The sequence below is a fragment of the Protomyctophum parallelum genome, assembly GCF_964188405.1.
Source record: "Protomyctophum parallelum genome assembly, chromosome: 9".
Taxonomy (NCBI): Eukaryota; Metazoa; Chordata; class Actinopteri; order Myctophiformes; family Myctophidae; genus Protomyctophum; species Protomyctophum parallelum.
In genome coordinates this window covers 23,626,209-23,638,674 of record NC_139706.1, presented here as the reverse complement: position 1 = coordinate 23,638,674, position 12,466 = coordinate 23,626,209, and the positions used below count along the sequence as shown (strand labels likewise).

At 43.8% G+C, this 12,466-nt stretch overlaps 2 protein-coding genes across 4 annotated transcripts in view; both read left to right on the top strand.

The window, feature by feature from the left end:
* The window catches only part of LOC310864683 (galectin-4-like), an 11,737-nt gene extending 9,907 nt beyond the window's left edge, over window positions 1–1,830 (top strand). For all 3 annotated transcript variants that reach the window (XM_083773388.1, XM_083773387.1, XM_083773386.1), the window contains 2 exons: window positions 146–311; window positions 1,661–1,830. In XM_083773388.1, coding sequence (XP_083629514.1) covers window positions 146–311; window positions 1,661–1,807 — 313 coding nt within the window. In that variant the 3' untranslated portion in view covers window positions 1,808–1,830. The remainder of the gene's footprint in view (window positions 1–145; window positions 312–1,660) is intronic.
* A 3,904-nt stretch (window positions 1,831–5,734) lies between these two features.
* Window positions 5,735–12,217, top strand: LOC310864485 (high-affinity choline transporter 1-like; the record flags this gene model as incomplete). The annotated part of the gene is made up of 8 exons (XM_083773173.1): window positions 5,735–5,918; window positions 7,061–7,174; window positions 7,975–8,130; window positions 8,731–8,879; window positions 9,343–9,498; window positions 10,119–10,272; window positions 10,812–11,029; window positions 11,669–12,217. The coding sequence occupies 8 exons, from the start codon at window positions 5,735–5,737 to the stop codon at window positions 12,215–12,217; spliced, it is 1,680 nt and encodes a 559-aa protein (XP_083629299.1).
* Window positions 12,218–12,466: the final 249 nt, after the last annotated feature.

The window sequence follows — 12,466 nt, the reverse complement described above, 5'->3', positions numbered from 1 at the left end:
GTGTGTGTGTGTGTGTGTGTGTGTGTGTGTGTGTGTGTGTGTGTGTGTGTGTGTGTGTGTGTGTGTGTGTGTGTGTGTGTGTGTGTGTGTGTGTGTGTGTGTGTGTGTGTGTGTGTGTGTGTGTGTGTGTGTGTGTGTGTTCCAGGATGTGCATCAACTTTGTGGCGAGCAGCACGCGTGACATCGCCTTCCACATGAACCCCAGGGTGAGGGACGGCGTGGTGGTGAGGAACAGCATGGTAGGAGGAGGCTGGGGACAGGAGGAGAGAGAGACCGGCCTCTGTCCCTTTGCAGAGGGACAGTACTTTGATGTAAGACCCTTCGTTATGTCTGTGGTACAACTAAACATTTCCCTTTATGGAGGGGGTCGCATTTGAAATCGTACATTTCCTGTCAGTTACTCAAATTCCAGACATTCCATAATGTTGATCCATCCATCCTTCCTCTTCGATGTCTCCCTTTTGAGTTTTGACTGATACCTGTCCATTCAAATTCTATAGACGGGCCTGCCCCAAAGTTATTAGTTTAGTGCAGCTGGCCCGAAAATTAAGTTAAATTAAATTAAATTAATTAAATTAAATTAAATTAAATTAAATTATAACCTGTACGCTCAAGAGAATGTCCCCGCTACTACCCTTAGATCTCCATATATGACCTGTTCTGTCATTTCATATATTGATCTGACCTCATCAAACCCTGTACACTCAATAAATGCTCCTTACATGGCCACTACAGAATTCATTCCATGTTGATCTGACACCCCCATGCCAAAGCGTCTGTGTTTTGTCTGTGACACGACTAAACATGTCCCTAGACCAGCGGTTCCCAAACCTTTTTGGCCATGCACCCCCTGTTGCCTCCCGACCTATAGACCGATTCACAGAGGGGTGCCCTGGGCGCTCTATTACTGAGGTGTAATCCATGGAGCAGGTGCTCCGTAGGCCAGGTGTAGCTAATCAGTGCTGCTGCACTCAATGGTACACCTCAGTAATGGCCGCACCCAGGAAACCCTCTGTGAATCGGTCTATAGCTAACGCATAGAGCACCGAAGTCCTGACGTAACTCGCTCATCCCGACGATTCCCCTGGTTCACGGAAGTAGTTTCTCTATGGAGAATAACATGGGGTGATCTTAATATCGTCTACTATAAGCGTTGTGGTCCAAAAATAAACAAGCTGTCTCGGCGTTATTGTCAGGGAGGTGTCTCTGTATCGTTTGCAACAGTCAGTCACTCATATATGATACAGTCTGCTTCTAGCGAAAATCTAACTAATTCAGCAGCAGTAACATTAGCGTTTTCTCTCAGTCAGTTGATTCTTCATATCCATGTGAGTGAAGCGGCCGGGATGACATGTTTATTTTTCAAACACAGTTCTTATATGAATCAATCTAAAACTCCTCCTATGGTGATTTCAATGCAACTAAACAAATACATGAACCTGGGGACTGACGCCCTCTACTGAAAGTGACGTCAGACTTCGGTGCTCTATGGGGAAACCCTATAAAAGCACACTGCAACCCACCTCTGCAGATGTGTCCAGCAGAGGGCACTGCGGTTCCACTATGTTGGCCCCTTGTTGTGTCGTCTGCCTCTTGACTTTCAGAGACCAGGTACAAGTGTCATGATGTGTCTAATTGTTGTTGCTGTTTGTTGTGTCAGATGTCCATCCGCTGTGGGAACCAGAGGTTCAAGGTGTTCGTCAATGGCCAGCATCTGTTTGACTTCTTCCACCGCCTCCAGCCCTTCACCCAGGTGGACACCTTGGAGATAGACGGCGACATCACTATCTCATACATACACTTCTGAGACCACTCACTCACACACCAGTGGTTTAACACTAGAAGGTCTGAGAGGTCATTTTGACCGTTTTTTAAATATTTTAAAGGAATTAACTAAGTACATTTCAGTAGCCTACAATTAAGTGCATTTACTTTGTAATGGAGTATTTCCATATTGCTGTATTGATACTTTTACTGAAGGAAAACATTTAAGTACTTTTCCCACCACTGTCACACACACACACACACACACACACACACACACACACACACACACACACACACACACACACACACACACACACACACACACACACACACACACACACACACACACACACACACACACAGGCACAGGCAACTCTCCATCCCTATAATATATGTGTTTTCTGACAGTAGATGCTACCTCAATGTGTGGTTGCAGCTTTATTCCTCATTATCTGCTACAAAGAGAACAAAATAAAGATTGTGTTTGTTAAAGGCTTTGATGTTCTTTGTATACTTTAAACAACAAACCCATTGATTCCTGAGGCCGAACAAATGCCCTCTAAATCAGTGGTTCTCAAACCTTTTCGTGCCAAGGGCGCCCAAACTGGCCCTTGAGTGAGGCCTTAAGTTTTCGGGCATGTTGAGAACGTAGTTTTCTCCAGCTGCCGGGCGCGGCTGCACTAAAAACCTTTGGGCGGGCCCGTCTAGAGTTTGAATGGACAGGTATCAGACAGAAGGGAGACATCGAAGAGGAAGGACGCGTGGGGGCGGATCAACATTATGGAATGTCAGAACAGGTCAGCTCCATATATGGAGATGGAGGCGTGATGTCACGAGGCGTGACCATATATGTCACGATGCATGACCATACAGTATATGGAGGTGTGACGTGACACACGTTCATAGTAAAATGTGACCTACGGTCACTGCATACCCTCTATACAGTAGATCGTTTTTTTTTAACCACATTTTTATTTGCAGGTAAACATAAAATGACAGTCACAGTGAAAGGGTTCAAATACATCATTAATAAACGTATTCCAGTCCATTTATGAATGTCCATTATTGTTAACATTGGTGTCGTTCTGTTGATTTCTATATTCAGTCCATTTCTTCCATTTTTCAATGAATAGTTCCTCTTGTAGTCTCAGTGAGTATGAGTAAAGGCTCATTCATAGTCTGGATTCTCGGTGGTGAGGTGACCACCGCTCCGGTGGTGAGGTGACCACCGCTCCGGTGGTGAGGTGACCACCGGAGCTGAAATAACGTTGAGCGGTGGTGAGTAAAAACAGAGAAGGGCTGGAGCGGTGGCGGTGGTTTGCTCTTCACCGCGGCTCGTGACGTCATGTTGTAGTTCTGTGGTCACCTCACCACCGAAAATCCAGACATGGTTGTTGCTTATTGACTGCATATACAGTAGATTTAAAGTGCTAAAGACCTGTTTGCTTATTTCTCATGCAAAATCTGGCAATACTGGCAATCATTCTTCAGCCTGTTCTAGGGTAGCCTCGATACCCAGGCTTTTATCTTTGGTGTCCTCGTTATTATTATTAGTCCAAACTAAATATATGCTGTACGGTTCATTTCAGATGTATATTTTTTTCTTGTATAATAGTAAGTTAGTAGTAATGCATTTGGTAAAAGATTTGCCTAGTGTTTGTCATTTAATCTGTCTGTGAAATATTAAGCAGACTGGACTGTAACTATACTGAGGCCAGTGTATCCCTGATCACACCTGGACTTTCTGACGAGGCTCCATCTCCCAGCTTGATCAACACATCTTCTGGATTTCAGACCAAATAAGGTTATCTTATCTTGATCTATTTTTATGTTATTGATATTTTAGATCACTTGTTTGTTTGTTTGTTTATATACATTATACGTTTGAAGTACAGGAAGCTATGGAATTAGATAAAAAGCTAAAGTACTCTCAATGAAAGTTATGTTTTGTATGCCAAAGTTTTGAAGGTCCAGGAACCCCAGGGTCTGTGAGGAGGTTTCAGGAGGTCCTCCAACAAAATGACTTAATATAGCATAACAATCTGTTAAACCACAATTGTTTTACTTTGGTTATTTAAAGCCAATGCGTGATACAACGTGTTGTGAGCTTGTGTATTAGATTGATTTTTTTTAAACCCCCAGAAGAGAAGACAGATCTTCTCTTCTGGGGGTCCCTGACAGAATATTTTCAGACGGGGGTCCGTGGCTAAATACATACTGGAATGGAAGACAAGTTCCAGCTGCTTGGTTGTATGGTGATAAGTGCACTTGAACTTGGAAAGTGTGTTACATTTACTGTGTATTCTTCTTTCCTCAGCATGATGACTTCTCTTTATTCATTTTACCTTTTATTTTAACAAGTAGTCACTTGAGATCAAAGATCTCTTTATCGAGCAAGACCTTGCCAAAATGGCAGCATTTTAAAAAGGCTAATCCAGTAAAAACAAGGCCATAAGGAGCCGTACATTGGCAGGAATACAAGAAGACTCGCCCCGTTTCTGTTTTCCTCCCAGAATTTCCCCCAGTGAGGGGTGGGAGAGGCTGGACAGCAGACGGCTGGACTTTGAGTTTCTCTTAACTGTAAACTTTCATGACAGCATTATAAATATTAATATAATTTATGAAAAGCTATTACAGTGAAGTCTGTTCGCAGAAGGATCTGCAGAATGTTATCTGACGAGGTACCATTTGAGGGGGCAAAACCTTACATAATTATACTAAATAATACTAAATAGTTTATACTTTATAGGGTCAATATAAGTAATATAATATAGCCTTTCCACTGGAGTATCTTTTTATATTTTTCCAAAAAGAATACAAACAGCCTATTACAAAGTTATCCCCCTCACTGAGGAATCCCCCTCACTGAGGAAAATTCCGGGAGGAAAAACAGGCACGCACCGGGGTGAGTCTTCTTGTTACCATTGGCAGCATCAATGCATATCTGGTCAAATGGAACATCCAGTCCCAAAACATGGGTGTAGCACTGTCTGTTGCTACTGTGGGTTCCTCTCAGTCACACAAGGTGAGACACTGGATGCAGGTTAAATCATTTATTGGCTCAACACAGACACTTGGTTAAACATAACATGTATACTCCTAGTGCAAAATAAAGTCAGCCCAGCCGTGCTTGGAACATATTGCCTGGCTGCCACGCCGATTTCAGTTACTGTATATATACTATACTGTAACTTACTTATGTAAGGACTTAAAACACTAAAACAAGTTGTGTAACTGATATGGGAGAAGCTTGTAAAAACCAATAAAATAAATCATACTTTTGTCAAGTGAGGGGCGCCTTTTTTTGTTTTGTACTAATGTTTATTTCAGAGTAGGCCTATATCAGAGGCGCAGTCGAGATGGGTCTAAAACATTAGTTTATTGAAACCCACGTACATATAGTCATACAAAGGTAGCCATGCAAAGCTGTCATTCCCGGAAGGTTCGGTGCAGTTGGCTCTCCTCTCTTCCCGGGGCTTTTTATTAAACATGAATACATAAGAGGTAGGGTCTAGAACATTAAGTAACAATCATAATAGTCGGTTGCCAAAACCCTGCATACCAAGGCGCCTATTCACCAAGCCAATTTTGGGACGATTCACACAACTCGTGGTTGTGTGAATAGACTTGGCTTGTGTGGATAGACTTGGCTGCCACATGACTGAACGTCTGAAAGTCAGACGTTCAAAAATAAGTTATTCACTTTTGATTCAGTGTAGTTTAGCGACAGTCCCATGCATTCTCCAGATATGGTCCTGTTGCCCCTCAGGGGAAAAGAAACAGTGAGTAGACATGGAATTTACTGCTTTTATCAGCATTAATTATGACAATTCTGTGATAAATAATAAATGTTATCATTACACTCACCTGGTGGCAGCAGCAGCAACAGGGGCAGTATAGATTCAATATCTCGCTCAAGGACATTTCAATATGTTAACTGCTTGCATTTGTGTGTTTTAGTTTCACGATGGCTCTAAACATAGCTGGGTTGGTAGCAGTGTTGGTCTTCTATGCCTTGATCCTGGGGATGGGGGTCTGGGCTTCAAGGAAATCCAGGAGAGAGGAGAAGAAATGTGTTGGATCCAGAAGTGAGGTCACCATGATAGGAGGACGCAACATCAACATTTGGATCGGCATCTTCACAATGACAGGTGAGAAAATGCAATTTGTATGACGATATACATATATAGCATAAAGCGGGGATTCACAAACCTTTTCATGTCAAGGGCCTCCAAATTGATGTGGATCCTCAATCCGAAACATGTGCCAGGGAAAACTTTCTAAATTATTGAAACTTTTCACAATTGCTTATGATTTTTCCAAATGTTTCAAAAGTTGACCAGCTCCGTGGCCTTGTGGTTAGAGTGTCCGCCCTGAAACTGGGAGGTCGGGGTTCGATCCCCGGCCGGGTCATACCAAAGACTATAAAAATGGGACCCAATTCCTCCCTGCTTGACACTCAGCATCAATGGGTTGGATTGGGAGTAAATCAACTAATCAAATGTTTCCCGAGCGCGGCACAGCTGCAGCTCACCGCTCCTTGGCGGTAAATTGTAAATTCTCACCGCTCCAAGAAATGGGTCAAATACGGAGAACAAATTTCACTGCGGTAACGTGTGTGACAAATCGTACGACTTGACTTGACTGATACACAATCCAGGTCTAGTCAGTTGCGGGTGTGTGCACAAAACGATTTCATGGGACCGCGCCCTTGAAAACACGCCCCTCAACTTCTCCACGCGTCCAAAATAAACACACGCCTTTCATTGAAAATTAATTACAAGGTGCGTCAGTCGCTGGCTCACTGCCCGTCTCAATGGACCTTTAGATAGAGCAACAATTCTCTGTGAGATTGTCTTTTCCCCCCTGTTCTTGCAGAAACCTATTAGGCCTATCTCCATTTCATCTTTTAAAATTAAACTAATTCCCTACTTTGTATATCGTCGTATGACAGCGTCGTTCAACAGTACCGAAAAGATGTGACACTTTGTGAGCTTGTAGATTTGCTACTTCTGGAAATCTGCGATTTTGCCTAGTGATATGCCCAAAATAGAGACGCCAGGTTGAAAGTGCTTAAGTCGTCTTCCCTGTTGGTTTTCTGCAACAATTATTTAACCAATGAAAAGTATTAAGAGCTTGTGGCTAATATATAATACTATATTGGATTCATTATTAGGAACACAGGTTCTGCACATGCAGACAGTTCAAGGTTTCTTCCCGACAGCAACAATTTGTGTTGTGTGTATTTGTTCCTGTGTATGTGTGACTGTGTTAACTGCTTCTTCACCATCAGCCACCTGGGTTGGAGGAGGTTACATCATGGGTACTGCCGAGGCCGTCTACACTCCCTCCCGTGGCGTCATCTGGGCCCTAGGGCCCCCTTCATATGTGCTGTCCTTCCTCGTAGGTAAGAAGCATTCTTTCCATTTCAACTGTAGTCCGGGAAGAGCTGAGATTCAAGTCTGTGATGTAATAGACACACTCCAACATCATGTGTATTGTTTCCTCAACTTCATTAGAATGGAATTTGGTGCTATTTTCAAAATGTTTTGCTCTTTCTTACGAAATATTTGACAGTTTGACACTAGGCCTATTGTTCTTTTTGCTTTGTTTTTTATTTTATTTTTTCATTTTAGAGGTATTAAAAAGGCCTTAAAAGTAGTGATGCACTATATTATCGGTAGCATGTATCGACATTGGCCAATATATCATTAATAAAGGGCGTCTTACTGCTGTTGGTTTGTTTACTGTTGAGTGAGAAAACAATGTTGCACATTAATCATCTGGGGACCCACCTGGGCATCATCTATTAGAGCAGACAGCTCTCACCCCCTATACCGGGAATATGAATTCCTGCCATCCGGCCAATGGTTGAAGACCCCTGTTACTAAAACAAACAGGTATACATTTTCATTCATACCTACCTCCATCCGAGCCATCAACAAGGGAAGTAGGAGGAGGTAGATATAGTTACACTCGATGCACTTTAGCCCTGGTTGCACTTTATATTTATGTAACATCTTGTGATAATGTATACGTATGTCTGTTGTTCTGTATGTTGTACTGTTTGTAATGTCTTTGAGAGCTTTTATTATCTGTTGTAAAACGAAGTGCCCAGTTTGGGACATATGAATAAACTTGACCTTGACCTTGATCCCAAGGTTGTGAACCCTTGGTCTAACCCACCACCTTCATGTGTCCCAACAGGAGGCTTGTTCTTTGCTAAACAAATGAGGTCGAAGCGCTACGTGACGATGATGGATCCATTTCAGCATTGCTATGGCAATGCACTCACCACAGCTCTCCTGCTTCCCAGTCTGCTCAGTGACATTCTCTGGGTGGCCTGCATCCTGGGTGCCTTGGGTCAGTCATACTTTATACATGTAGCTCTGCTTATCAACATCAGGTCCTCCAGGGATCAACATGTAGCTCTGCTTATCAACATCAGGTGACTCCACTTCCCGGGCTGAATTATGGGCCCACCACGTCCCTGATCAGGTCGTCCTGACTCGTCCAGGGACCAACATGTATGTAGTCTAGAGTCTAGACTACTCCTACTTTTGCTTCATCTGCACCTCACCACAGGTCTCCTATTTACTTTGGTATTTCAGTGCATCAATGTTATTTAAACTCTGCTTATCTGTCAGTGCTTACTACCTAGGGCTCCGAACAGGTTTGAGGAGCACAAACAAAAACAATGAGCAAAGGATATTTTGCTAGGAGCAGAAACCAAAATGGAAACATCATCATCTTACTGATTAAATAATGTCATGTTTTCTTTCCTACAATATCTTAACAACTACAAAAGTGTGCTCCGTGGAAGGCATGTGAGCTTGTAAATCTGATATCTTCGCTGAAAGATAGCATATAGGCCTATAGAGGATGACATGTGCAGAGGAGGGACACTAGGGTTCAATTGGCTTATAGACACGTGCATTGTGTGTATATTGTGTGTTTCTGCAGGTGGGACAGTCAGTGTGATTCTTGATCTTCATTCGTCCTACGCCATCGTCCTGTCTGCAGGTGTTGCCATCACCTACACACTGCTGGGAGGCCTGTACTCAGTGGCCTACACTGATGTCATCCAGCTGTTGATCATCTTCATCAGTCTGGTGAGAGCAGACGTGAATGTCAGGGGTGGGATAGCCTCGGAAACCGAAGGCCAATAGGAAGTCGGTGTCGGTTTCCAGTGCTAGTTTGTTCTGCCTCTCTAATATGCACAGGCTCTTTCAGGCTATATGGTGGCATAGCTTAATGGGTAGAGAGCCTGGCTGGGAAGCAGAGGGTCTCTGTTTATTTTCCCGTCAAGGTGCCCTGAGTAAGATTATGCACTCAGAACTCCTATTTTCCAAAAAAATAAAATATCTTGGAAATATTATGGAAATGTTGATTTTATTTTTTTCCCTTTCTTTTAAAGAGTGTGGCAAGTTTTGATACATTTTGAGGAGGGAGTGGTTAATGCAAACTCCATCCCCCCCACCCCTGAAAGCATTAGCTATTAGCACTGGCGGTGAATATTATTTAAATATTTCTGTTGACCCATTTCCTTGTTCTGTTGTATCTTGCCCTTCCCAGTGGCTGTGTGTTCCCTTTGTAATTCTCCACCCATCATCATCATCATCATCATCATCATCATATAATATGACACTCACACCTCTACACTCACCGCCCTGGCTGGGGGAGCTCAAGACAGAGGATGTTGGAAAATGGATCGATGAATTCCTCTTATTGGTTGGTTTGTTGTTTCCTGCCAAATCCTATCCATGTACAGTATTATGCATCTGTGTTTACATATCTGCATTGTCAGGTAGAAACCTTCAATGTCCATATTTAACCTTTTATGTTTTTCTCTATTAACTGGCTGCCCTATTCTATACTTTGTGAAAGGATTGAATGCCTGGTTAGGTCAGTCCTCCCAGGCACTGCAGTGCTATATGGTTTATGTGGGAACAAGAGCTTAATAACTGCATTGAATCCATTGGATCACAGGTTCTTTTTTCCATTACAAGTAATAGTTACAAGCTTTCTGCGCAAAAGCTGCAATGTGTGGGTGGCGGGCACGCATGCACGTGCACACGTCAGGGCGTGTGTGTCTTTAAGAGTAATGGGTTGCATCGTTGTGTCAGCTGCAGCTGTTTATGCTGTGCTCATGGATGGCTAAATGGCATGAACTTTCCACCTTCCGTCATGTACAACCGGACCCAGCTGAGGCCTGATGGCAGTGATCCGTTGGCACTCCATGCCTCAGACACTGTGCCGTCCGACACCAGGATACCGCGGAAGCCTGATGGCATGTGTGTGTGGCTCTGTGTGTGTGGCTCTGTGTGTGGCTGTGTGTGTGTGTGGCGCAGTCCTTAGGAGGACTATCCTACCAGGCATTCTATCAGAGGGTCCTTTCTGCTGCATCACCTGCTCAGGCCCAGATCACGTGCTTTGCATCAATGATCCTCTCCGCCATCATGGGCATTCCTTCAGTCATTATAGGAGCGGTGGCTGTTTCTGCAGGTACTTCACAAACACACTGCTAAAGCTGCAATGTGCAATCCACAACTCTTGTCCTACCCACGGTTCGGACCCCAAATTTCTACCGATGTGCTAAGACATAGAGCGTCTCAGTCCCTTTATTTAAAGACCTGTAAGCCTCGTACAAAGCCAACAGCCGAGTTTACAAATCATGACAATAAACGCATATTTTGGGGCCGAACAAATCATTAGAAAAAAGAAAAAAAGGGCAGTGTACAACACCTTTTTAACCGTTTTTCTTCTTCTTCTAAATAAATACATTTTATATCTAGTCCTCGCAGGGGGCGGGACTGCGACACTCTGCGCCTGCTTGGCCAGGGAGAATATTGCCCTTATGAGCTTCCCGGCAGTACCACTTGTCAACCAGTAGGGGTCCTAACTGGGTCTACAAGAGTGATGGAAGAGTAGACCTCCTCCAACCACAGCAGATGTACTAGTTATAAACATACTATTGTTTCAAATAATGTTCAAACGTTCTCGATTGCAGCTTTAAACTCACACTAGGCTTTTTCCCCTCTCAGACTGGAACCAGACAGAGTATGGTCTTCCATCTCCGTTTGAGCGCGGGGAGGCAGGGAATGTGCTTCCACTGGCCCTGCAAAACCTCGCCCCGTCCTGGGTGTCGGTGTTGGGCATTGGGGCATTGGCTGCAGCTGTCATGTCCTCCGTGGACTCTGCCATGCTTTCTTCTGCATCCATGTTCACTCAGAATATCTACAAGAGCTACCTCAGGAAACAGGTTGGAAACCTTTCTGTATGTGTATGTGTTCAAGAGGTACACGCACATCCAAGAAAATTCAACAGGTGCTCGAACAAAAGAGATAAACTGAAGAGAAGGAGGAAGACTCTATTTAAGATGACGTGAGCTTTGGCTCTAAATGTAACTCACTCATTGGATGCCTAAATAAAAGTCACTTAAAGGATGACTTAAAGGATGACTGAGTCACAGACAGAATAGACAATAATGGTACCATATTATAATGAGTATTACAGTGTGCAGAGATTCTTCTTTCTGTTTTTTTGCTTTTGATCTTTGGTCGTTTTGAGTACCTGCTCACCTGCCTTGCTTGAAGGTTTGTCGATGTGTGTGACTTGACTTCTTTTGATCTCGTTCATATCCCGGGTATAAACAGTACAAACATTTCTGAGACCAGAGTTTTAAAGCCTGATCTATACTTTGTGGCATGATGGTGTTATGCAGTGAAAATAGCAGATCTACATGCTCATTCACAACGCATTATGAGCTTGTAGATTTGCTATTTTCGGCATGTGACACCGTCATACGATGGGGCATACATTCTATATTACTAGGCTTAGGCACAAGAAGGAGATCAGACGGTCATTCTGTAATAACGAGTCTTTTCCACTCTCTCTCAAGGCATCGGAGGTGGAGTGTGCGTGGGTGCTCCGGCTAAGTGTGCTGTTCGTGGGCTTGGCTGGCACCGGCCTGGCCTTCACCGGGGAAGGCGTCATGGCATTCTGGCTGATGAGTTCAGACCTGCTGTACTGCATGGTCTTCCCGCAGATCATCTGTGTCCTGCATTGTCGTTTCGCTAACGGATACGGTGCAACCACTGGCTTCGTCCTGGGGACATTTGTGAGACTTCTGAGCGGGGAGCCTCTACTCCACATCCCCCCTGTCCTGATGTTTCCCGGTTGGAGGCAGGATGAGTTAACGGGGGACATGCACCAGTATTTCCCCTTCAGGTCTTTCATAATGTTGCTCACCATGCTCACCATTCAATCAGCCTCCTTGCTGGCCCGTCTGGTGTTCACCCGCCACCTGTTGCCTCCTTCCTGGGACGTCTTTGGTGTCTTGAGGGAGACTGGGACTGCTGTAAAGGATGTAAACGGAGCGGGGAGAGCAGATGCTGCTGCTACTGAGACTACTGAGAATCTGCTGGTTACCTCCACCTCCAGCTGCTAGGAGATCGGTAGCCCAACCAATGATACTGTAGGTTTAATTCCAATCCCGATTCTGGAGACTACTAGACCACACATTACTGATGTGACCAATGTTTTGAAGGAAGGAAGGTTTCTTGAAATATTGGATTTAATTAAAGTTCTACTAACTTTTACAATGAACGAGCGATAATAAATATAAAATACCGTATACATATAAACTGAACTTCATTTTATTTAACCACTTAAGCCCTAATGGGAGCACTCTTATCAT